Source organism: Artibeus jamaicensis, unplaced genomic scaffold, assembly GCF_021234435.1.
Source record: "Artibeus jamaicensis isolate MK-2021 breed Jamaican fruit bat unplaced genomic scaffold, CSHL_Jam_final scaffold_537, whole genome shotgun sequence".
Taxonomy (NCBI): Eukaryota; Metazoa; Chordata; class Mammalia; order Chiroptera; family Phyllostomidae; genus Artibeus; species Artibeus jamaicensis.
Genome location: NW_026522047.1, coordinates 44,803,987 through 44,829,574, shown reverse-complemented (window position 1 = coordinate 44,829,574; position 25,588 = coordinate 44,803,987). Strand labels below are relative to the sequence as shown.

Here is a 25,588-nt window from a genome sequence, read left to right as displayed (position 1 = left end):
GAAGCTGAGGTTGGAAGGTCACTGCCAGCCTTTCCTAGTGGACAGGACAGTAGCTTGAGCCCAGAGAGCTCCCTAGGCCATTTATTCCACCAGTGGAGGATCAAACCTGTAACCCTGGTGCACAGGGAGGATGCTCTAACCAACTGGGCTAGGCGGCCAGGGCTGTTTTCCTTCCTCCCTTCCTATGGAACACTTCACGAATCTGCATGTCATTCTCGTGCAGGGGCCGTGTTAGTCTCTGTACTGTTCCCATTTTATTATACATGCTGCTGAAATGAGCACTGTTTGTGCAGTTTTTAAACTGAAGGCCTCTTACTGGTCCTGCTTCCTTGAGATGCCATGACCAGGTGGAAAAGGGGAGGGGAACCAGGGGCTACAGGGAGGAGTGAGTCATCTCCAGAAGCTTCCATTCATACACAAGCAAAGACTTACTATTGCAGCTGGAAGCTGGCAGCATGGGAAAGGGAACAGGTGGGGAGATGGGATGTCGTCAAAAAAAAATACATTTGCCCCCAATCTGGGGTGCCCAGGAAGAACTTGGTCTGCCTAAACCCAAGAGGAATCAGAAGATCAAAAGTGGTTTGGGAAGGCCAGAACCATCGGGGGGTGCAGGGGTGCTTCCTAAATCCTGTTGTCTGGGGTTTTACGAGGGCACCATTATATGAGCGCAATTGATTAAATGACTGGCTATTGGTGATTAAGTTCAATCTCCAGCCCCACTTACCTCCTTCCCTGTATACGGACGTAAAGTGGGGCTGAAAAGTCCCACCCTCGAATCACATGGTTGGTCCTAACAAGGGTTCTAGAGGCTCTGTGCCAGGAGTTGAGGACAAAGACCAAATATACATGTCTTATTACATCACAATATCGCATGTAGAAAGGCCGTTTCTCCATCAGAGAAGGGTATTTACGGTTTCAAGTTCTCAGGCTCATCTGTATCGGCTCATTATTACCATTCTAAACCCCAGGAAACCGCCCCCCCTTCACACTCAGTGCCCAGACTTCAACATGAGAGTCCACTGTTTATCTGCATTTAAATGGCTTCGCCATTCTATAACCCATACAATTAGACCTTGAGCCTGGCCACCTGTTCCTGTAAAAGTAAGCGATTCTGTAATGGCCACCATGAGACAGAACCACCATATGTTCTCTTATAAGAATGTTCCTCGCAGCCACAAAATTGGAAAGCATGAGCCATCACCAGGAGAATGGACAGATAAGGTTTAAAATTCTTTTAAATTTATTAATTTTGAGAGAGACAAGAGACAGAGAAACATCAACTCGCTGCTCCATCCATCCATGCATTCATTGGTTGTTTCCTGTACATTCCCTGACTAGCATCAAACCCACAACCCTGGTGCATGGGGTCGACGTTCTAACCAACCGAGCTACCCAGCCAGGGCTGGACAATTAAGATCTGATCCTTCAATTTGCACAGCTGAGATATGATAAGGCATAGAAAAGGAGTATTCTAGAGCCATTTGAGCCAACAAGATATTATTGAGTAAATAGAATCAAGTGGCAGGACATGAACAATTCGGTATATTTTTATAACGTTGAAAAGCATGCGCAAAGTGTTTGAAGATTTAAGTAAAACAAGGGGAAGAGTCATAAAATAATCTGAGGAAGTAGCCGCGGTCCAGCCGCAGCGGGTCAAGGGGTCCCACAGGTGAGGGTAGGTGTCGGCGCTGGGTAACAGACAACACGCCTCAAAGGACAGTGAAGCTCTGTTCCGTTTATTGCAAGTACAAGCAGGTTTTTATATTTTCATTTTAGGTAGTGATTAATATTTGCAGTATAACATGATCATTTAAGCAGAAAAAATCAAAACAAAGGTAATCAGTAAAAGTACGAAAGTTCCCATAGATTTAGTTAAAGATTATTTTTACTAGGAGAGCCATTAATCAATTAGAAGTATCTTATTGTATATTAAAGTTTCTCAGAATTTGTCATAGGGCAAAAGGATACGCTAGATTGAGTAGAGAAAATAGGAAATTTATTATAAGGCCCTTGTGATGTCTAACTTAGCTATCTACCTTTTTTTTGCTTAAAATGTTTTTCTGTGTACCATAAATTCTGACTCCCTAGTGACTGTTTAGTTTGTAATAACTAACTAGCTTTTGTTATTTCTTTGCCTGTCTAGTTGATATATATTCTTATTCAAGGTAAAGGAGGGGCTATTCCTATGTTGCAGGGGGCTTTTAAGGGTACTTCTTTTAAGTTTCTCTAGGAGTTCTTTTATAGACATGTTTTGTACTTTGATTCCCTCTAAGAAAGCAGTGAGATCATCTCCTGATTTCCTAGAGTATTCTATCTTATCTTGGGTGTTCTTCTAATGATCTGTTATTGATTAAGCTTGAATTCTCAGATTGTTCTGGTTGTTTCTTTGTACCTATATTCCCTGACGTTTCTAGTATGATATTATTATTCCGTTCATTGAGCCGGGAAAGGTCCAGGCACACTATCTGAATCACTGCCAGGGTATTCATAATGATTAAAGCAGAAAAGGGTCATGATCCCCAAAGCAAGCACAATCACAATAGGTATTGCAGGGCCTTCCATGCCACGTCCACCAGGTTGGAAACTGCTTCCTTGAAGTCTTACACCCCCTCTCAGGACCTTGTCACGGAGAGAGGGATCCAACAGTGGATGCGGCAGTGGACGTGGCAGGAAGTGTATACAGGTAGAGGGAGCAGCCAGTGCAAAGGCCCTGAGGCCAGACGGTGCCTGGTATGTTGGAGAAATACCAAGGAGGCTCCTGTGTCTGAAGCAGAGTGAGGGGGAGAATGGGAGGAGGTGAGAGCAGGGAGGGGGTGGTCACGCCGGTCCTGTGAACCATAGAAAGGAGTTGGGCTTTTCCTTCGAGTGAGGTAGGCACCCAGGAGGATTCTGAGTAGAGAAGGGACAAAGCCTGACTCAGGTGCTCACAGGTGCCCTCTGGGCAATGAAGGGAAGACAGACTGTGAGGGGTGAGGGTGGGAGCCCTGAAACAGGACAGAAGCAACTGCATTGGTCCAGCTGTGGGGTAATGTGGAATAGAGAGGGAGATGTGAGATACAGGCTGGTTTTTCTTATGAACCAGCAATAGGTGTGAGAAGCAGGGGAGTCAAAAAGGACCCTAAGATTTCTCTTCCTGAGCCAACCAATAATTCCATTTTCTCTTGAGTCCTTCCATAGGCGGGCTGAGCAGGCATAACAAAATAAAATTGTTCATTTATAAACTGGCCCGCACAGACAGAAGGTAAGGAGAAACCAGGGAAAGAGGCAGATCACTCCAGATTGGTAGGTGGCAGGTTTAACAAGCAAGGGAACTTACATATAAGACGTGTCCTGGATGGTGACCAGATCTCCGCCCCTGCCCACCAGAATCTTATGAACTTATACAGAGGTGTTATTGGAGTCCAGTCACATATACTGTTCAGATGATCTCAACAACACCTACTCTCTTGAGGCTGTGTCCTTGGAACGGTGTGCACTGTGGGAACTGTGGGTACAGCATGCATTACAAGGACAGAGCAGGGGTGAGCAGCCTCTAATTGTCTGGGTCCAGCTTGAGAGTCAACCAGTGGTCACGTCCTCCTGACAACCTCCTCCAAACACAATACATACTTTTTATTCCTCTCCTTTATTATGAAATATATAGACACTCTGGAGACATGTGTAAATGTGTGTGTGTGTGTATATATATATATTTTTCCCCCCCAACTGCATATTATTCCCTTGTCAGGATGAATTCCCCAGCCCCCAGGTTCCCAGCAGTCACTGCCCTCCCAGCTCCAGGCTCCGTTTCTCTCCACTACTTCGCACTGAATCTCCGTAGCTGCCTTGTGAGGAAGAATCTCTTTCTTCACATTTTCTCAGACTCACAGAGGAGCAAGCCATGTGCCCTTGGTCATAGCAGTTACAGCTCCATCTCCAGAAAGAGGCCTGGCTCTGCCCCTTTGTGTGGTGACCTGAAAAAGTTACTCGACTTCTGTCAAAGAAAAAAGTGATTCCGACGCTTGTTGAAACGGTAAGGAAGACTTTATTCATATCTACTGCAATAGGGGACTGTAACATGGCTGAGAGATCCGGCTCAGTTCTCAGTACTGCAAAGACAGCTGGGAACTGTGTGTGGTGGGGGGACGGGGGTGTGGTAATATCTGTGGATGGAAAATGACTAAAAGGAGACATCGAGGGTAGAGAGACTCTCCCCTTGCTAATCTGACCTATGAGTATTCTTGCCAAAGAGACACCCAGGACTTACACATCAAAGGTGGGGCGTGAGGAACTTGATCAGATATCAAGGGTGATGGGGTGACTTAGGAGTCTTTGCTCAGACTGGACTGGCAAAGACAGAACCTAGGCCAAGGTGGAGGGCTACTGGACAAGATGGCTCAGAGGACTAAAATTTGGTTAAAGAAAGACCCTTTGGCATTTCCTGTGTCTGTTTTTCTCTCTGAGAAATGGATATAAGAGCCACCACTCAAAGGACTGCTGCCAGGATCAAACAAACAAACAAACAAACAAACAAACAAACAAGAATGTAAAACGTCCAGCTTATAGCCTTCTTTGTAAAGGGCAGCGACTCACCGTGTGGGGATGATAATTCAGATCAGATGGAACGTCCAAGCTGCTACTTTGACAGCAAGGGGCCTCAGCGGGCAAGGATGTAAGAGATGTGAGCCTCTTGCAGACTAGGAAGCAGTCTGAGCCAGCGAGGTGTGGTCGGCCAGGCAGAGACAAGGCCGGATGGAACGGGGACTCACAGGGCAGGGGTTGGAGCACTGAGAGAGAGAAGGGCGGCTGACAGCCGTGATCTACTGAGATGAGGAAATAGGGCCCACCGCCTGCGTGGGCAATTGAGAACGCCGTGTCCCCGGAAAACCACACTCCTCCTCCTGCCAGTTCGGGCCACTGGTTTCCGCGTCTTCTCCCACCGGATGTCAGCCTGTCGCTGACTCAGGGGCACTCGGAAGCCAGCCCAACCAATCGCAGTTAGCAAAAAACGAACCGGAGACCAATAGAAGTGTCTCGTTGCAGGGAAAGGAACAAAGGTTATATGTGATTGGCATGGCGGCAGCCAATGACTTTGCCCTTTTCAGGTGGCCAATGGGAGGTGGCATCTCGGCGGCGGTGAGGTGTCGGTTGACTTCCTAGGCAACACTGGGTCCTGGATTCGAGCCAGAGTCGTCGGGCCAGGGTGAGTGAGGAGGAAGGGGACACGGAAAGGGCGCCCCCAGTGGTTATCAGGAAGTATGCGGCCGGCGGGAGGCGCGGGACTGGCCGCACTTGGCAAGAGGTGGATAGAAGCACCCGCTGCCTCGGGGACTGGTCTGTGCCTGGTGGGTGCACCTCACGGTTCCTGCCCTTGCCCGAGGGGTTTGGAGGTTTGGGTATGTGGGGTGCAGGCTTCCTGAGCTTAGACCTTACCCTGACTCCATCTTCAAAGCTGGGTCTGGGCCCAATGGGGGTGAGGAAGGATGGGAACCTCAAAAGCCCCATCACCACGATCTTAACTCAAAAGTTAATACACAATAGTAGCAAACTATTTATCAAGGGCCCATGACATGCCAGGCCCCGTGCCGAGCCTTTTCTCGGCCTCATCTCATTGAATCCTCCCCACAGTCCTTTGAGGAAGAGACCTTTTTGTGCTCATTTTCCAGGTGAGGAAACAAGCCCAGAGAGAGGAACTGATTCCTGAGGCATCCGACATTATGCTATTACAACATTCACCTTTTCCCATCACTGTCTTAAATCGGTAACATCAGTGGAATCGCTGACAGCCCCTCCCTGGAAATACTGGAGACCTCAGGAGGCCTGGGCTCTGGGCCTAGCCTTTGGAAAGTCCCAGAGCTGGTTTGTGTGGAGAGAGTAGAACCAAGCCCCTCCTTGGCCCAGGGGAGTCAGAAGGGCCTGGGTCGCTCATGGGAGTAGATGTGAGAGGCAGGAATCTTGGCCTGAAAGAGAAAAAATGATCACCAGAATGAAACCAGTAATGATTTTACTCTTGTTTTGTCATATTTGTTATTTTTTCAGGCCTATGTCAAGGTCTGTGCTGAACAAATGCCTATGAAGATGCAGAATTGTGTTGAAAAGTCACTACCACCTTTTGATGGCAACACTCTCAGCATCTCCATTCTCCAAATGGGGAAACTGAGGCCCAGAGTGGCTAAGTGACTTGCCTGAGTTGACACACAGAACGCCTGGATTCAACCCCCAGGTCTGTTGGGCCACTCCTGCCTGCCTTGTTATTTTGGGAATAATGCATTCAGAGCAGGCTTTTGTATTGGTGTCAGTTTGTCCAGTTAAGAGGTTGGATGTTATTGTCTGCGGAAGGTCTAAAAGGTGGGTATACATACCCCAGCTCCATCACACAGATGTGGAAACTGAGGCTCAGGGAGGGGAATCAGGGGCCTCAGGTTGCACAGCAAGGGGAGTTCAGAATATTCCCCTCGGGCCTCAGTCTGAAGGGGCAGCAGGCTACGGGGCTGACAGGATCCTTCAGGCTGAGGCCTGGGGACTAATGGGCTCTCCCTTCCCAGCCAAGCCAGCTGTCAAGAGCATGCCTCTGTGCCATTGGGGGGCCACCACCAGGGGCAGCAAGCCCAATGGGGATGAAGCTCAGCTCATGACCACCAGAGGAGGCCTGAAGGTGCTCCTGCACTGGGCTGGCCCCGACAGCAAGGAGCCCTGGGTCACTTTCAGCGAGGCCACATTGACCGCAGAGGAGGTCTGCATTCACATTGCACAAAAAGTCGGTGAGTCCCATGGCAGGAGCGGAGGTGCTGGCAACAGCTGAACCCTATCCATCCATTTGTTTGTTCATTCAACATACACTGAGTGAGCCCTACTGTGTGCCGGCCCCAATGACTGCCTTTGTAGCACTGATAATCTAATGGGGAAATCAGCAAGAAATATAATAAGTAAGAAAACTGTGTAAGAGGGCAGAAATAAGTGATGGTGAACATTTTAAAACTTTAGGAGACAATTCAGGGAGTCACAGGGATATCTGGGGAAGATGGGTGCTAGGCAGAGGGAACAGCAAGTGCAAAGGTCCTGAGGTGGGAATTTGTCAGCATCAGCTCAAGCTGAGTGAGAGGAGATGGGAGTAGCTGAGGGTGAGGGTGTGGGGCCTTGTGGGCCTCAGGGAGGACTTTGGATTTTACTCCAAGTGAGGTGGGACTGTGAGCAAAGAAGGGACGTGACTGGACTCAGGTGTTCACGGGTGCTCTCTTGCTGCTGTGTGGGGGACAGACTGTGGTGGGTGGGGTGGGAGCAGGGAAGCCTAGACAGAGGTGATCTCCAGGTGGGAGGTGACGAGAGAGAGGTCAGTCAGGGCCGGGCCTCACAGTGCCTTAAGCTCCAGAGGGAGGGACTGAGAGTTTAGACTTTTTCTTGAGAGCAGAAGGAGCCAGGGAAAGTCTGAAAGAGCCTGTAGTAGGTGTGCTCAAGAGTGTAATTTCTTCTGCCAGAGGAGGAGGAACTCTCTCTAAGGGGACTTTGCTTACTTGCCCCTCCTCCAGGAAGTCCTCTCACTCCCTCCCCCATGACTAGGTGGAGGCCTTCTGGCGGATTCTTACAATATCCTGTACTTTTCAATCCATGGCTGGATCTTAAAAGAACTCAGACAGATGTGCTGGGCGATGTGAAATGTGTCCGTCGGAGGGAATGATTGCATGTGCAGATGGCCCAGGGGGCCTGATCTGTTTGAGGAAGCAAACGACCTTAAGAATGACTAGAGTGTCAGTTTCAAGAATTTGGAAGGGGGAGAAGGAATTGAAACCAGGGCATAACTGTAATGGTCTAGGTCATGGTTATTCTGAGATGAGGGGTTAGGCCTTCTCACGGGGACAATAGGGAGCCATGGAAGGTTTAAGCCAGGGGATGTAATAGTCAGATTGGCTCTTTAGGAAGTTGTCTCACAGGGAGGCATTCTCCTTCTGAGGGAGGCAATACACTTCGATGTAGTGACATAGAATGATTTTGGCGTTGTACACATTTTAACAGGGTTGAAATGTGTATTCTCTGAGGCCACACAGCTCCACTCCTAGATATGCACCATGTAGACACTCAGCTTATGTTCCAGGAGACGCATATGACAGTGTGCAGAGCTCCCTCACTTATCTTAAAGTCCCTCTGCAGGGGAACGTACAAGGAAATAGCCATGTGGTTGAACACTGGAATACTATACAGCCACGAAAAGGGAATTTAACCAGCGTGGCATGAAAAAGCAGATTGCAGGAGGGTACCTATGGTATAATACCACATTTTGAGTTTATAATATTTGAGACTAGATCACAGTGGATATGAACATGATAAACTCTATTTCAGGAGTATGGTCACCTCTGTGGGAGGAGAAAGGAGGCAGGTGTAGGTGGGGGCTTCAGTCGTACTCTCCATTTTCTTTCATTATTCAGTAGGTGGTACTGATTATAAATTCATCTTAAAGGGCTATTTTAGATAAAAATTTTAAGTGACGTGTATTTTTAAAATGCCTTGGGAGGCCATTGTGGGGAATGATAGCAAGTCCAGAGGCTGGACTAGGCCTGGGCTTTGGATTTGAAGAAAGGGGGTGGATCCTGGAGAGATGGAGGATGCAGAAAGAGCAGGACTTGTACCCGTCTGAGGTGGAAAGGGTGGGAGGAGTTGAGGCCAAGGACAAAGTCCTGGCTTAGAGAACTGTGCAGAGGAGGGGCAGGTGTGGGAACTAAAAGATGTGTTTGGAACAAGGCACATCTAAGGGGGCCTGTGACATCTGTGGGGAGATAACCCGGAGGTGGTTGGGTGTATCTTTCTGGCTAGAGTTCAGAGAGAGAGGGATCAGTGATAGGTTTTGCCCACCCAATTTTTTTTTTTTCCTGAGTTAAGATACTAAAGTTTACCTAAAATCCAATGCTGGTCAGCTCTGGCGGGTGTGGCACAGGGGACTGAATGTCAGTCTTTGAGCTGAAGGGTCACCAGTTTGATTCCTGGTCAGGGCACGTGCCTGGGTTGTAGGCCAGGTCCCCTGTTGGGGGCATGGGGAGGCAACCAATTGATGTTTCTCTTTGCACATCAATGTTTCTCTCCATTTCCTTCTCCCTCCCTTCCCCTTTCTGTCTGGAAAAAAGAAATAGCTGCATATAAGTAGACCTGCACAATTGAAACCATGGTAAAAGCATGATCAACATATTGCATTGTGCTCTTTCAGGAAGGGAAGAGGCCCAGGGAAGCCTCGTAAGGGAGACAGGTGGTCTGGGGGCCCACAGGGGGATGGCAGCAGGCGCTGCTGACTCCTGACATTGTTTCTCCCCTGTTCCAGGCATCACTCCACCCTGCTTCAATCTCTTTGCCCTCTTTGATGCCCGGGCCCAGGTCTGGCTGCCCCCAAACCACATTCTAGAGGTCTCCAGAGACACAAATTTGACATTGCACTTCCGCATGAGGTGAGTGAAGACCTGTGGGAAGGCTTATCCTTGTTTGTGGTCTTCTCTCCTCTGACCCCAGCTTCCTGGAGCTGTCTGAATCTGCGCTCAGCCCCAGCATGTCTGCTTCCTTCCTGTAGGTTTTATTTCCGGAACTGGCATGGCACGAATCCTCAGGAGCCAGCCGTGTACCGCTGTGGGCCCCCAGGGGCCGAGACTTCATCAGAACAGGCAGAACAGGGGTTGCCACTCCTGGACTCAGCCTCCTTTGAGTACCTCTTTGAGCAGGTGTGAGCAGGGCAAGGAGGTGGGATTATTTCAGCGGGACTTAGGAGCAGTTGAGGAGCCCCCTCTTCTTTCTCCAGTTATAGCTCATAGGTTCCAACTCATTTCATCTGGGATCCTTTTTCTACTGGAACCAAAGGGTTCTGAGATTCTTAGGATTACACTGTAAAGAGTGCTGTGATCAATTAGTGATGTCTGCCACAGGCATAGGGTTGGGCAGGGGAGACATGCATGCTGTGTATTTGGAATTCCCAGAAAATGGGGAGTGTCTCCCCTCCCCAAAGTGGCCAGAAGCTGGGGAGTGAACAGGATCTCAGGCCTCCCTCTCATCCTGGTTTTCCCATGCCCAGGGTAAGCATGAGTTTGTGAACGATGTGGCATCCCTGTGGGAGCTGTCGAGTGAGGAGGAGCTCCACCACTTTAAGAATGAGAGCCTAGGCATGGCCTTTCTACACCTCTGCCACCTCTCTCTCTGCCGTGGTATTTCCCTGGAGAAGGTGGCCAAGAAGATCAGGTACCTGGGAATGGGGCAGAGACATTCTAGGTGGGTGCAAATACCCAAGCATCTGGAGGCCAAGGCAGACCTTACATACTGCCATGCCTTCATTTGTTCAGCAAATATTTATCGAGCACCTACTGTATGCTGGCACTAGTTCTGGTTGTTGAGGACACAACAGTGAACAAGTTAGAAAAAAATCCCTGCCCTCTTGTTATTCATAGCTGGTGAAGAGGATAAGCAACAACAACAACAACAACAAAACAAAAGTAAAATGTATAATCTGGATGGTGATAAAGGGCAATGGGGGAAAATTAAGCAGGAAAAGAAAAAGAAGGGGAATGTCAGGGAGTGAGGGGCGTATAATTTTAAATTGGGTGGTTGTGGAATTCCTCACTGAGCAGGTGATGCTCACATTCAGAGATCTGAAGGAAGTGAAGGAGGGAGCCGCGTGGGTGTCTGGGAGAAGATAGAGTAGAGGGTAGGTGACGGGGAGGTGGGGGGAGGGGTCAGAGCTTTGAAGAAGAGCCGAGGAGCCTCCAGAGTCGTGCCTTTTATTGCTGATCATAATGTTAATAATAAATACAATAGTGACTTCGGTCATAATAACAGCTGTCATCAGCCCTACAGGTGGGCAGTGTTTGCACCCATTTTTTAGATGAGCAAACAAGCCCTTTAGAGCTTAAGGAAGTTGCCCAAGAGCTGGGATTTCAGGCCCATAGTCCCCCTCTGAGATCTGCGTCCCCGACCCCGACACCATCCAGCCTTCCTGTGCTGGCCCTTTATTATATTCTCTTTCTACCTCATGACAGCCTGCCAATTCTCTGGACGAGGCAGCTGAAGTTCAGAGAAGTTAAGTCATTTGTCCCATCTCGCTCAGCCAGGCCTGCAAGCCAGGCCCCTAACCAGCCCCTCCTGCTCATCCGCACAGCTTCAAGGACTGTATCCCGCGCTCCTTCCGGGAGGAGATCCAACGGTACAACACGTTCACACAGCTACGCCTGCGGATCATCTTCCGCAGGTTCCTGCAGGCCTTCCAGCCAGGCCACCTTTCCCAGCAGGTCATCATGGTCAAGTACCTGGCCACACTCGAGCGGCTGGCACCCCGCTTTGGCACAGAGCGTGTGGCTGTGTGCCACCTAGAGCTGGTACCTCAGGCCGCAGGGGAGCGCTGCTACATCTGGGACAGTGGGCAGGCCCCTGCAGACCCTGAGCCCGAGTCTGCGGTTGAATCCCCTACCCATGAGGTGCTGGTGACTGGCACTGGTGGCATCCAGTGGCGGCCAGTACAGACAGAGGTGAGCAGGGCGCCTCTCTCATTTGGGGGTCCAGGTGGAGTCAGGCAGGAGCTCCTCTTCAACCTTGACCTTGGTCTCGGAGTGGGGCTATGGTGAACCCTTTCCCCACATGGGTCTCTTTCTTAAGGAGTGTCCTCCTTCCCCTAGGGGCCTGATTCCTGGGGTCTGACCTCTGGGTAGCCCTTTGGACTCGGGGGATGAGAGGACTAGGATTCTCTTTGACCTCCCTAAGGTTCCAGCTTCTGGCATGTGTGGGGGTGGGACTCTTGGGGGTGGGTCCTCTGTCCCACCTGTGATACCGTGACTCAAGGAGGGAGATTCTTGAGATTTCTTGGTCACTCCAGCCCATCCCCATGGGGAATGTGCAGGGGGCTAAACAGGCATAGCCCTGCTTGGGTCAGCTTCCGCTTGTACTGTGTTTTCAGGGCCCACGAAGCAGCAGGAGTCCTCGTGCTGACTTATCTGGGAAGAAAGCCAAGGCCCAAGGGTTGGGTGACGAGCCCAAGGACAGGCCACAGGAGGTGCCATGGGCCTACTTCTGTGACTTCCAGGACATCACCCACGTGGTGCTAAGAGAACGCCATGCCAGCATCCACTGCCAGGACAAGTGCCTGGTGGGGCCCGAGGCTGGGGCTGGGCTGAGGGCCAGCTGGGGGGCACCTCCAGGCTACGATGCCTGCTTGACATTCCCATGGCCTTTAGGAGCTGACCCTGCCTTCCCGGGCCATCGCTCTGTCCTTGGTGTCACTGGTGGATGGCTACTTCCGCCTGACAGCTGACTCCAACCACTACCTGTGCCACGAGGTGGCTCCTCCACGGCTGGTGATGAGTATCCGGGACGGCATCCACGGACCCCTGCTGTGAGTGCCCAGAGGGAGGCTGTGCAGCACGGGCCATGGGGGTAGCCACTGCCCGCTGGACCCTGAGCTCTGGGGACCGCGGGGCTCAGACAAGGCGTGTGCATATATTTGTGTGCATTCGTGTCTCATTGTGTGCCTGTGTGCATCCGGGTGTGCGTGCATTTGTGTGAGTGCATGTGAGCACACACATGCACGCATTTGTGTCTGGTGTGTACCTGCGATGTGAGCCCTCCGTTCATACCCACGTGTGCTTGTGTGAGTGCCTGTGTCCATGCATGTGTGTCTGTCCCTGTGTGCTTGTCCATGTGTGCGCACACGCGAGTGTGGCACCAGGGCGTCTAGAGGGAGAGAGGGCGCCTGCAGTGGGATGGGCGGCGTGTCGCGATGGGAGTGCCTGTCTGGTGTGTAACAGCCACCTGGTATGCAGCATTTTGCCACTGCTTCGGTGACTGCATGTGAAATCGTCACCATGCGTTCACGCGAGGTGGGACGGGTGCTCTCTGTGGGGCTGTGTTGTGCAAACATCGGCAGCCATCTGGAAATATGTGCAGGTGTTTACGTCCCTGCAGGCGTGTTGCCCTGGTGTTTGTGGATCACTGCGTGATTCCCTCTCTCCCAGGGGGGAGAGAGTGTGAAGTGTTGAGTGCTCGTGTGACAATCAGATGCCTGTGTGGCCGCCCTGCTTGCTGCCAGGCCACTGTTTGCGACTGTCAGCTTACCTGGTCTTTGGCCCCGTGTCTGCGTGTCCTTTGTTCTGTCTGTAACACTGGAAGTTGCCCCTGGGGTGTTTGAAGAGGTCTGACCCCGGGAGCCTCGTCTTTACACCAGAGGAGGGTGAAGTGGGCGTTTTCTCTCGTGAGGACTTTGGCTGTGCCCTGTCACAGCCAGGAGTGTGCCACTCACACGGATCTGTAGGCCATGGCACTGGGTGTCTTAGTCTGTTCCGGCTGCTGTAACAGAATACCAAGGACTAGGTGGCTTAGAAACAACAGACATTTATTTCTAACGGTTTTGAAGGCCAGAAGTCAAAGTTCAAGGTACCAGCAAATCCGATGTTTGGTGAAAGGCAGCTGTCTTCCTGCTGTGTCCTCAAATGGCACGGGAGCTCTTTGGGGTCCATTTTTTTTAATTCAAAATTTTTTAATTGACTGATTTTAGAGAGAGGGGAAGGGTGGCGGGGAGAGAGAGCCACTGATTCGTTGTTCCACTTATCGATGCATTTACTGGTTGCTTCCTGTATGTCCCCTGACCAGGCATCAAACCTGCAGCCTGGTGTGTAGGGATGGTGCTCTAATGGAGTGAGCTGCCTGGCCGCGCCGGGCTCCGCTTCCTAAGGCACGATCTCACTTGTGGGGGCTCCACCACCATGACTGAACTGCCCGCCAAAGGCCCCCTCCTAATACTGCCATGCTGGGGGCCAGGGCTCCCACGTGTGGATTTTAGGGGGCACAGGCAGCCAGTCTGTAGCATGTGGGCACCTGGGACTGCAGTGCTGTGTCCCTGCGTGGTGCCTGCTGTGCTGTGGTCATCTCTGGCCCTGGGACGTCAGTGCCTCTGCACTGCCTTGTCACACTGAGTAAGCAGCTGAGTGACAGACTGTTGTGGGTGTGTCGCCCTGTGAATGTCAGTGGCTGGGTGTGTGCCCTTCAACATTTGACAGCTGTTTTCTACCTCTGTGTGTGTGTCGCTGGGTCAGTGATGGTGTCTGACAGTCATTGCACACAAGTGTGTGCCTGTTCCTGTGCCCGTCCTTGCGTGAGTTGTCATGTGTGACATTGATAGAGCTGTGCGTGTGAGTCCCAGACTCAGTGTCACTACATAAGCAGATGGGTCTGACCTTTGTCCCAGATGGAAGGGTGACTCCCTGGGCAGGTGTTGGTGTTCTTGTTGCCAGGTGGGGGTCCAGCTGTGCCCTCTGACACTGCCCCCTTGCCCCCCACAGGGAGCCGTATGTGCTCGCCAAGCTGCAGCCAGAGGGTGGCCTTTATCTCATCCACTGGAGCACCAGCCACTTCGACCGCCTCATCCTCACAGTTTTCCAGCAGGACCAGGTGGGTTTGGGGCAGGGGCACTGGGCTGGGGTTGGGTACGCTCCCTGCCTAGACCCCTGCTCACCGCCGTCACCCTGCCACCCGACCCAGGTCTCTGGCACTGAGTGTTTGCGCCTGCGCAAGTTCCCCATTGAGCTGTCTGCAGGGGCCTTCAGCCTGGAGAGCTGGGACCGGTCCTTCCCCAGTGTGCGGGAGCTGCGGGCTGCGCTGCAGGGCTGCTCTCTGCGGGCCGGTGACAGCTGCTTCTCCCTGCGCCACTGCTGCCTGCCAAGGCCAGGAGGTACCATGACAGGGCCACAGGGTGGGGTGGCAGCACCCCACATGCCAGCCCTCAGTGACTTTGCTCCCACTCACAGAGATCTCCAACCTCATCGTTATGCGGGGGCCTCGGGCCAGCACCAGGTCTCTCAACCTCAGCCAGCTCAGCTTCCACCGAATCTGCCAGGATGACATCACCCAGGTATGTGTGGGCTCGGGGCTCCTTGCGGCACAGGGGCTTGGGGTGGGGGGCTGTCACCAGCTGTTGTCATGGAGATGTTCCCTGCCCTGTTCCCCCAGCTGTCCCACTTGGGCCAGGGCACAAGGACCAATGTGTATGAAGGCCTCTTGCGAGTCGGGGGCGGAGGCCCTGAGGAGGACAAGGCAGATGGTGGGGACCCCACCTCACTTGGTGAGGACCGTGGGCAGAAGCTACGAGTGGTGCTGAAGGTGCTGGACCCCAGTCACCATGACATTGCACTGGTGAGTGAACACCACGAGGGGGCCAGGGGCGGGGAAGTGTATGTGGCCACCTGACCTGACCTGACTTGTCCTCACAGGCCTTCTATGAGACGGCCAGCCTCATGAGCCAGGTGTCCCATGTGCACCTGACCTTCCTCCACGGTATCTGCGTGCACAGTTCCAAAAGTGAGTAAACCCCAGCACACACTCCCCACCATTTACAGGCTGACCCCGCCACCGGTACCCACTCCCTGGGCTGTGCCCTAGCCTTTTACCTGCATCCTGACCCCTGGCTACACACTGGCCCTTGCCCAGCATCCTGACCCCTGACTGCACCCCAGTCTGACTCCTTAGCTCCCACCCATACCCCAGCCCTTGACGATGTGCCAGCCTGTTGCAGCTCAGGCCCTGACTACACCTGGACCATTACCTGCACCCCAACCCTCACTACAGCCTGACTCCTGACTGCATTCCACTCCTTTTCCACCACTTACATCCCTGGACTGCCAGCCCCCATCTTCCCCCTGACCCCATCAGGATTGTGACCCTGTGCACACCCCACCCTGTTGGGCACCCCAGTCCTCCCAGACCTCAGCCCCTGCCCCACCCCTACCTCTACCCCTACTGTGCGTAGAACTCAAAACTCCTTGCACAGCGTGACCTCAGCCAGCCCTCAAAACCTGAACTCCGTGTGTCCATCTCTCCCACTTCCCTCTAATGCCAGCCCGTATCCCGACCCTGCATACCTTGCACCCCAAGCACCCAACCCTGTGGGATTAGCATCACTTATGCCCCAGTCAAGCTCCACGCCTCCATTTGTCGGTACCCACCTCCTGGTCCCCAGGCCCATCCTCACCTTTGTCACTGACACCTTTGTCACTCTGTGCCCCAGACTCACCCTGGACCCAAATAACACCATTTGCCTCTCACCCTGCACCCACCTCAGCCTGTGCTCCATCCTGCATTTCTTCTCTCCCCAAAGTCACTCCCAAGTCCCCACACAGCCAAGCCCCCCGCCCTGCCTAACAGCTTTCCCACCCGCAGCCCCAGCCCCCACTCTTCCCCTGGTGCCCTGGAGGGTGGAAGCAGGGGGGCGGCCCCTGCAGCAGCTGGCCTTTGCAGATATCATGGTGACAGAGTACGTGGAGCATGGACCCCTGGACGTGTGGCTGCGGCGGGAGAGGGGCCGTGTGCCTGTGGCCTGGAAGGTGGCAGTGGCCCAGCAGCTGGCCAGTGCCCTCAGCTACCTGGTGTGTGGCCTGTGGGAGAGGGGGGGCTGGGCCAGTGGGGTGGGCCAGGGCAGCCTCAGTACTGGGCGGGGAGGCCTTAACACATCCTTCAGTCCACACACTGGCCCCGGGAGGTCTTCCCACAAACCTCCTCTGCTCACATACCCATGGGGCTCCTTTCTCCTGAAGAGGACACCTAACTCCTCTACTTTGTGTTTGAGGCCCAATGGGGCTTGGCCTCGGCCACCTGTGTCATTCTCTTGCCATTCATCCCCAGCCCCTCCCGGTCTAGTCACCCATTTCCAGAGCACCCTCTGTGTGCCAGGCTCTGTCATAGGCCCTGGGGACATACAAAAAAAGAGACATCAGTCTGTATCCTTTGACGAGCCAGCATTTTTACTTGGAAGGGATAAACAAGAAATAATTGTGTTACACAGTATGTTAGAAAATAGTAAGAAACTTGGGAGAGAATGGGGGGCAGTTACGGAGTTGCTACAAGCTGGGGAAGAGGTACAATTTTAAAAAAATGGGCTGGGGAAGGATTCCCAGATGCACCGCAGGCAGAGGGAATAGCCAGTGCAAAGGCCCTGGGGAAGGGGTGTGTCCGGTGTGGGTTTGAGGACAGCAGTGGGGTCCTCTGGCCTTTTGTCCCAGGCCAGGAGCCTTGACCACCAGCTCTGGGAGAACAGGAGGGACTCGCTGGGCACCCAGGGGTGTTCGGTCACAATGACAGTGTACTGGGATTCCAATAATGACCATGACTGTCTTTTTCACATGGGCTGTCCCTGTGGGATGGGTGTGAACTGGGTCTGTAGGCCCCTACTGGCTACGCCCCTCTCCTTCCCACCCAGGAGGACAAGAGCCTGGCTCACGGTAACGTGTGTGGCCGGAACATCCTGCTGGCACGTGTGGGGCTGGCGGAGGGCACCAGCCCGTTCATCAAACTGAGTGACCCTGGCGTGGGCCTGGGTGCCCTTTCCAGGGAGGGTGAGGACTGACTGGGACGGGGCTGGGCATGGGGACAGGCTTACCCCGCTCTTTTCACCCTTGGTGACCCCTGGCCCTGGCCCCCAGAGCGCGTAGAGCGGATCCCCTGGATGGCCCCCGAGTGCATGTCTGGTGGGGCCAACAGCCTGAGCACCGCCGCTGACAAGTGGGGCTTTGGTGCCACTCTCCTGGAGATCTGCTTCGACGGGGAGGCCCCCCTGCAGGACCGCAGTCCCTCTGAGGTACACGGGGGTGACCCTTGGGCCCTTCCCACAAATGCGCCAGCACCTCTGAGGGGCGTAGAGGGCACATCAGAGTCCAGGGCTGCCCCCATCTGGCCTGTGGCCTTACGTGTGTTGCTCCATCTCTTTGGGGTGCCATCAGGTTATTTGTCAGTTGGAGTTAACAGTAGTCCCGACCTCAAAGGTCACTGTGGCATACAGCAAATGAGTGACTGCTTCAGTTTTAGGGACAGTGACCAGGGCAGTGATGGGGGAAGCACAGGCTGTAGGGGAGAGGGGGTTCCAGAGCATGGCCTTGACCTACCTGAGGGATCAGACAAGGCTTCCCAGAGGAAGTTTTTTGTTTGTTTTAAGGACTGGTGGGGAGAGAGAAAACAAACAAACTGTTCCACTTATTTATGCATTCATTGGCTGATTCTTGCATGTGCCCTGACCAGGGATTGAACCTGCAATCTTGGAGTGTCGGGACTACTCTCTAACCAACTGGGCTACTTGACTAGGTCCAGGAAGTTTTCATCTAAGTGCAGAAATACTGCAGTGGCCCAGGCTAGGGAAGGGTAGCCTAGGCACAGCTTGCGCAAAGTCTAAGAGGCTTTGGTGCATTTGGGAAGCTGCATCTGCAGAGCTTCCTGGGAGCAGAGGTGTGAGGAAGCCAGGACAGGAAGGGCCAGACGTGAGTGCTGGACTTCGGTTCAGGGCCTGGTTCTGCAGTGGCAGGCAAGGCGGCTTCACTTTGCAGGGGCTCAGTTGTCTCATCTGTAAAATAGGGATGACAGAACGAGGCACCTGGCTGGTCTAGACCTGCCGCTCTGGGGGTTTAACTCTACCTCTTGTGTAAGGAGACTTGAGAGGCTAGATTCACTTGACTCTTTAGGTCCCCTTCCCCACAGAAAGAGTGCTTCTACCAGAAGCGGCACCAACTGCCTGAACCTGCATGCCCGGAGCTAGCCACACTCACCAGCCAGTGCCTGACCTATGAGCCAGCCCAGCGGTCCTCCTTCCGCACCATCCTTCGTGACCTCACTCACCTTCAGCTCCAAAGTGAGCCCCAAGCCAGTGCTGGGACCTTGGGGCAGGGGGAGGGGCCCGGAGCCCTGCTGACCACAGCAGAGTGCACCACCCCAGGACTGTCTGTGTACAGTGGTCCAGGGTGTGTGCCGATTCTTCTTCACTTAAGGGGGTGGGGAGAATGCCCCCAGTTCTTAATGTTGTGCTAGGGGGCAGCCACAACTTTCTGTGGATGAATTAGACCCTCACAGTTTTTTTGTTTTTGTTTTCTCTCTCGGTGAAAAGTTTGTGCCCTTACCCAGTCTCAGAATATCCCAGGTGTCAGTTCGATGCAGCCAACTGCATTTTGGACCAGAAGTGGAGTTTTCCGGCTATTGCAGAAAGTTTTCTGATCTCCGGGTTGGATGCTAGGGGAAGCACTCACCTGCTTTCTGTGCCCCAAGTGTGGGCCTGCTGGGTAAAGGGTCAGGGTCTGGCCTCACTCACTGTGGCTCTTCCAGATCTTTCTGCAGTCCTGCATGTGAACCCGACCTCACCAGCGTCAGACCCCACTATTTTCCACAAGCGCTATTTGAAAAAGATCCGAGATCTGGGTGAGGTGAGGGCCTGGAGCGGCAGCAGAGGGTCGGGCTGTTAGAAAGAGACCTGTGTGGAAGGCAGGGCCCAGGGAGACGGGGGTGGGGCTAACCATCCTGTGTCTTGGTCAGGGTCACTTCGGCAAGGTCAGCCTGTACTGCTATGACCCAACCAATGAAGGCACTGGCGAGATGGTGGCCGTGAAGGCTCTCAAGGCGGACTGCAGCCCTCAGCTCCACACTGGCTGGAGGCGGGAGATCGACATCCTGCGTACACTCTACCATGAGCACATTGTCAAGTACAAGGGCTGCTGTGAAGACCAAGGTGGGTGGGACTGGGCAGGTCCATCAGGGCCTGGCCAGTTAGAGCCTCTCAGTCTTTGGCTGGAAGACACAGTCTGTAGATGTAGGGGGCCTGCCTCCTTCCCACCTTCCCTCCCTGCCAGATCTGCTGGGGCCAGGAAGGGTGGGCGCTGCTAACAGCTCCCTCACTTGATTGGGGATGGGGTTCAGGATGGATCTATTCCACCTGAGGATTAGGCCTAGTGTGGGATAGCGCTTTCCTCCCCACCTTGGGGTGGGGGAACTGCAGGGCTCAGGATGGGAGCTCCCCAGCCCCTGCCTCTATCACCCTTAGGCGAGAAAGCGGTGCACCTTGTCATGGAGTACATGCCCCTGGGCAGCCTCCGAGACTACCTGCCCCGGCACAGCATAGGGCTGGCCCAGCTGCTGCTGTTCGCGCAGCAAATCTGCAAGGTAGGCCAGTCCAACGCTGCTCGAAGAACTGCCCCTTCCACTTTGGCCTCGACCCATCCCTTTGCTTGCTAGCCTGCCCCCACGCTTGCTGTCCCTTATACCAGCCTCTTCAGCCCATCACCTGGCCACACGCCTGCTGGCAGGTTCCCAACCCACCTAGTTTGCACTTTTGACACTCTCGCTGCTCACCTGGCTAAACCCAGAAGCCCAGTCCCTCCCAGCTTGCCCATCCCCCTGGCCAGGGTCTCCGCTGCGGCCCAGCTCCGTTCTGTTGGGTTCCACTTGCCATCCTGCCCGCCTTTGCTCCAGGTCCTGCAGGCCTGTTCTCACTCGCCACACTGGCCATAGCTCCTCAGGCCCTGCCTCGCCCCACTGGTCTTGACTTGCCCCGCCCCACCCCCAGGGCATGGCCTACCTGCACACGCAGCACTATGTCCACCGAGACCTGGCTGCCCGCAACGTGCTGCTGGACAACGACAGCCTGGTCAAGATCGGGGACTTTGGTCTCACCAAGGCTGTGCCTGAAGGCCACGAGTACTACCGCGTGCGCGAGGATGGGGACAGCCCCGTGTTCTGGTGACCAGGAGGGACCCAGCCAGAGGGGGTGCCAGGGTCTTCTGGGGCAGACAGGGTGGAGGTAGATGCTGGGGTTTCAGATGACAGGGCCCGGTCTCAGTGAAACTGCTCCCCATTAAGGATGGGGCCCTGACTGGGGCTGGGGGCTCCCACACCCCGGAGAAGGACTCCATCCTGGTCTGATCCGAAACATGACTGCCGTCTCCCCACAGGTATGCCCCCGAGTGCCTGAAGGAGTGTAAGTTCTACTATGCATCTGATGTCTGGTCCTTTGGAGTCACCCTGTATGAACTGCTGACCTACTGTGACTCCAGCCAAAGCCCGCCCTCGGTGAGAGCCGGGCCCGCACCCCCACTCCATACTAGAGGAGTTAGGAAGGCACACATTCAGTTCCCAACTTCTTCAGGACAGCAAGTGCTTAATCCATGTGAGCCTCACAGTCCCAATCTGTAAAATGGGCCACTTCCAATGCCAGGGGCTTTGGTTGTGACAAAAACTCCACTCAGAAGCAGCTTTTTCTATTCTGCAAATTCAAGGGAAGAGTTGGGGTGCAGCTTGATGTAGATTCTCATGTCATCATGAACCTCGTTTTCTCCATCCCTCAGCTCCACTGTTCTCTGTGCTAGCAACAGTCTGCCTCACCCCAGCTCCAGCTGAGGGGGTGGGGGAAGGGCCCTCTTTCCAATTTAATTCTCAGGACTACCTGATTGGCCCAACTTGGCTGATGTGTCCTCCAGAAAGCCAATCACTGTGTATCCATTGGCCACAATTATTGGCCAGGCCTGGTTTGGGGGGGGGCTAAGAGAATGTTAGGTTTTTATTTCCAAAGTCATTCAGGGTACCTTTATGGGAGAGGGGGAAAAAGACAGATCCTGGCAGACAAAAGCAGCTTGCTGGGGGGCTTGGTAACAGCAGCAAACACCCGATTCAGACTTACTGCATGAATATGAGTTTATCTAACTTCCCCAGTCACCCTAGGTAGTTGATGCTTTTACCCCATTTCACAGATGGGAAAATGAAACCTAAAGTAGGGAGATCCTAAGTCCAAAGCTGAGAAGTGGTCATGGCAGGACTAGAACCCCTGTGGTCCTGCTCCAAACTCGACCTCTCCCTAGGCAGCCCTGCCTGTAGAAGACTTACCTGGTTTCTTCTGTAGAAATTCATCGAGCTCATAGGCCCCACCCAGGGGCAGATGACAGTACTGAGGCTCACTGAGCTGCTGGAACGAGGGGAGAGGCTGCCACGGCCAGAGAAATGTCCCTATGAGGTGAGACTCCCCACCTTTTCCACTGTCCCAGCTGTCGGGCTGTGGACAGAGCACCGACCACAGCCCCATTTTTCCTTCCCCAGATCTATCTGCTCATGAAGAACTGCTGGGAGGCAGAGGCCTCATTTCGCCCAACCTTCCAGAACCTCGTACCCATCCTGAAAACGGCCCATGAGAAATACCAGGGCCAGGCCCCCTCAGTGTTCAGTGTCTGCTGAACCCTGCCAGTGGCTCTGCTCCCGGGAATCGGAGCAGGTAGTACTCACGGAGAGGGCCTCCCACTTCCACCCCAGGAGGAAGTTGGCTTCACCTACTCCCTGTGCCTTACTGCCTGAGACCCCAAGTCTGTGACCTGACTTTCCTTGCCTTTGTCCATGTGGCCTGCAGTAACAGAACACCACAGACTGGGGGGCTTGGAAACAACAGAACTGCAACTCACAATTCTGGAGCTGGGAGTCCAAGTTCAAGATGCCAGCCTGGTTACATTTGGGTGAAGGCCCTCTTCCTGCTTCATAGCCTGCACCTTCTTGTGGGGGTGATTTTCTTCGCAAGTGTGCCACGGATGACAGTAAACATGACTGAGATATGATGTGATCTGCTTGGGGAGGAGAGGTGGCCAGTTTCCCAGAGGAAAAAGGCCTTGAGCAGTGGCCAGTTTCTCCGGGGAAAAAGGAGTTGATCCCCTTCCTCCAAGGGCTTTTATTGGGTTGTAATACACAGGAATACAGAGCGGCAAGGATCAAACAGCAGATAACATTTTGAAGAAATCTGAGGGCTTAGTCTGAGTCAGAGTTTGTCAGGAACAGAGTTTTAGGGTTTCCTGCTCAAACCCTTTTGATATGAATGAAAACACTCTTAGCAGAGCAGATTTCACTGGTTTATCAGGAAGTCTTTGTGATGCCAGATTTTTCCCCAGGACACGCTCTAGCAAGACAAGGAGCTGCACCCCTCCCCATCAGGTATTCAGGCTTAAGGGGACTAGAGTCAGGAAGCACTTCTCCCAGAGAACATGGGGACTCAGGCTATTTCAAAGCCAGGGGGTGAGAGTCCATTGCTCTTTGTTGCAGCCCCCCAAGTCCTTCCATGAAGGCCTCCCAAGTGATTGTGTCTGGCCTAGGTTGCCCCTCCTCTGAGGGGTCTTACCTGTCAAGGACTTCCGACCATGCTTTGGGGGCAGGGAGGAAACTGAGGCAGCATTTGCTACCAGAGACAGGCTTTGTCTCCTGTGGCTCACATTCCAAAGGTCACTGACTCATCCTTAGCCACAGGGGGCAGAGTTACAATTCCTGAAACCAGGCAGAGTGGTCCACAACACCTTCTCACTGTGTCCTCACAAGGTGGAAGGGAGCCAGGGATCTTTCTGGAGCCTCTTTTATAAGGGTAGTAATCCTGTTCATGAGAGGCCTACACACCTCCCGAAGACCCACCTCCTAATACCATCACATGGGGCGTCTGAATTTCAACATCTGAATCTCGAGGGGACACAGACATTCAAACCATAGCATCGTCAGCAGTCATGAGCCTGACCCAGGCTCTGGAGGGCTAGTAATAAACGCCCACTTCCTGTGCGGAGGCTCTGGCCTTTGGGTCCTTCTTCAGCAAGCATCTGCGCTTCTGGGCACGACAGCTACAGCAAGATACTACAGAAGAAGCCAGATTCAACTATTCACCCTTTGCTTCCCCTCTAAGTCACTAGCTAGCCAGAAACACAGAAGGCACTCAATAACTACTTGTTAAATATACCAACAAAGGATTTGGGGAGCCACATACCATGTTGATAAGACGGCCAGTTTCACCTGTTCCTCCCTGTGAGACCTCAGGCAAGTGACCTTCCCTCTCTGGGCCTCGGTTCTCAACTGCTTGCTACCTTGGAGGACTAATTAAATAGCTTTGAGTTTGTGTGTTTCAATGCTTAGCTGAGAGATATGCAAACAATTGCCTAATAAACATTTGCTATTGTTAGCCTGGGGTTTGCCAAAGCATTTCTGCCTCATAGGTGCATTTGGCACCTATGTGCCATCCACATTGTGGAAAACAGTTAAATAATTGGCTTTCCCATAGGACTTCTCAAAACCTTATGCACTGAAGCTGTCCTGAACAGTTTCACACGATTCCAATAGCATTTGCATTTTATAACAGTTTTCAAAGTTATTCATTTTAATTCTTATTTTTTTGAGGTCTCCCTCCTATCCATCAGCCACCACTGTCATCCCTGGAGGCAACTAATGACATCTGATTTCCTGTTTTTGCTTCCAAAGATATTTTTTTATCTAGATACAAGGAAATCTGTACACATATGCTCTCCTGTCTTTTGCAAGAATAGTCACATGTGCAACTATGCACAGCTCGAGTCTGTACCGTTGTTCTTCCTTTCCCTCCATAATGGGTCTTTGGGATGGCCCCGTATACCCAGGCACACGGTAGTTCCTGGTTCTGTTTGCAGTGGCGTTGCAGCCCCTGCTGGGGTTCGTGTAGTTATTTCTAATCCTTTGCTTGTCCATGACAGCTCTGCGGGGAGGAACCACATGTGTGCCTGGCTTCGCCCATATTCAGGGGTGTCTGGGGACAGCCAGAGGGACAGCTGCTTGCAGGATATAGCCTGCTCATTGGAAAAGACATTGCCACCAGAATACATTTTGCTATTTGATAGGGTATATCTCTCTTTTTTTAAAAAACTTATCTTGGCCTATTTTTGTGCCGCTACTTTTTAAAAAATTCTTACCTGAGGAAATATTTATTGATTTTGGAGAGAGAGAGAAACAGCAGTGTGAGAGAGAAACATTGATCAGTTATCGCCCACATGCACCCCAACAGGAGACTGAACCCGAAGCCTAGGCATGTGCCCTGATGGGGATCGAACCCGCAAGTTTCTGGTGTACGGGAGGATGCTCTGATCAACTGAGCCACCCGGCCAGGGCATTGTGCAGTCACTTTTTCTTTCTTTTTTTTTTTTTTTTAAGATTTTATTTATTCATTTTTAGAGGGGAAGGGAAGGAGAGAGGGAGAGAAATATCAAGGTGTGGTTGCCTCTCGTGCATCCCCTGCTGGGAACTGGCCTGCAACCCAGGCATGTGCCCTGACTGGGAATCGAACCGTATTGTTTGGTCTGCAGGCCTGCGCTCGATCCACTGAGCTAAACCAGCCAGGGCTCACTTTTTCATTTTTTAAAATATTTTTAAAAATTTATTTTCAGAGACGGGAAGGGAGGGAGAAAGAGAGGAAGAGAAACATCAGTTGGTTGCCTCCCACACGTCCCCAAGTGGGGACCTGGTCTACAATCCAGGCATGTGCCCTGACAGGGAATCGAATTTATGACCTTTCAGTTTGCAGGCCCATGTCCAATCCACTGAGCCACACCGGCCAGGGCTTTTTAAAAACTATTACATGACCCTGGCCGGTGTGGCTCAGTGGACTGAGCACCAGACTGTGAAGCAAAAGTTCGCCAGTTCGATTCCCAGCCAGAGCATGTGTCTGGGTTGCGAGCCAGATCCCCGGTAGGGGGTGTGCGAGAGGCAACCACACATTGATGATTCTCTCCCTCTTTCTCTCTCCCTTCCCTTTTGTCTAAAAGTAAATAAATAAAATCTTTAAATAAAAAATATGAAAAACTATTATATGGATGGAGCATATGCAAAACAAGGGAGAATAACGTAATATAAACTGCACCACCAGTCTCCAACACCCATGGCCAGTCACGTTTCAACTCTCTACCTGTCCTGACCTCTGCCACTGGGTTGTTTTGAAACAAATCCCAGATATCATTTTATCTGTAAAAACTTGCATATGTATCTCAAAAGATGTAACCACAATCACTACAATATCATTATCACACCTAAAAAGTTTAACAATAAT

The 25,588-nt window shown here is 52.6% G+C and overlaps 1 protein-coding gene and 1 non-coding gene across 7 annotated transcripts; one reads left to right on the top strand and one right to left on the bottom strand.

Annotated features, from left to right (window-relative positions):
• Positions 1–178: 178 nt before the first annotated feature.
• LOC119055690 (U6 spliceosomal RNA) lies at positions 179–282 on the bottom strand. The gene has a single exon (XR_005083735.2). It is a non-coding gene; the product is annotated as a U6 spliceosomal RNA (small nuclear RNA).
• A 4,802-nt stretch (positions 283–5,084) lies between these two features.
• TYK2 (tyrosine kinase 2) lies at positions 5,085–25,054 on the top strand. 6 transcript variants are annotated; one of them, XM_053658425.1, is made up of 26 exons: positions 5,085–5,182; positions 5,646–5,740; positions 6,019–6,202; positions 6,525–6,740; positions 9,284–9,407; positions 9,527–9,674; positions 10,022–10,185; positions 11,099–11,465; positions 11,891–12,079; positions 12,168–12,325; positions 14,268–14,376; positions 14,467–14,656; positions 14,733–14,836; positions 14,935–15,117; positions 15,195–15,282; positions 16,219–16,346; positions 17,177–17,312; positions 17,400–17,554; positions 18,445–18,595; positions 19,063–19,160; positions 19,270–19,462; positions 19,775–19,893; positions 20,297–20,469; positions 20,682–20,799; positions 21,626–21,736; positions 21,820–25,054. In XM_053658425.1, exons 4-26 carry the CDS (start codon positions 6,545–6,547, stop codon positions 21,952–21,954), a joined length of 3,537 nt encoding a protein of 1,178 aa, XP_053514400.1. In that variant the 5' UTR covers positions 5,085–5,182; positions 5,646–5,740; positions 6,019–6,202; positions 6,525–6,544; the 3' UTR covers positions 21,955–25,054. The 6 variants fall into 6 exon arrangements, with proteins under 6 accessions (XP_053514400.1, XP_053514402.1, XP_053514404.1 ...); XM_053658426.1 differs by lacking the exon at positions 5,085–5,182 and adding an exon at positions 5,211–5,324; XM_053658427.1 differs by lacking the exon at positions 5,646–5,740.
• Positions 25,055–25,588: the final 534 nt, after the last annotated feature.

Bases quoted from the DNA above. Each gene is read 5' to 3' on its own strand.
- TYK2 (XM_053658424.1), top strand. From the start codon at position 6,506: ATGGGCTCTCCCTTCCCAGCCAAGCCAGCTGTCAAGAGCATGCCTCTG. The intron at 9,675-10,021 runs GTGTGAGCAGGG...TCCCATGCCCAG, and splicing joins TTGAGTACCTCTTTGAGCAG to GGTAAGCATGAGTTTGTGAA. The intron at 20,800-21,625 runs GTGAGAGCCGGG...TTTCTTCTGTAG, and splicing joins CCAGCCAAAGCCCGCCCTCG to AAATTCATCGAGCTCATAGG.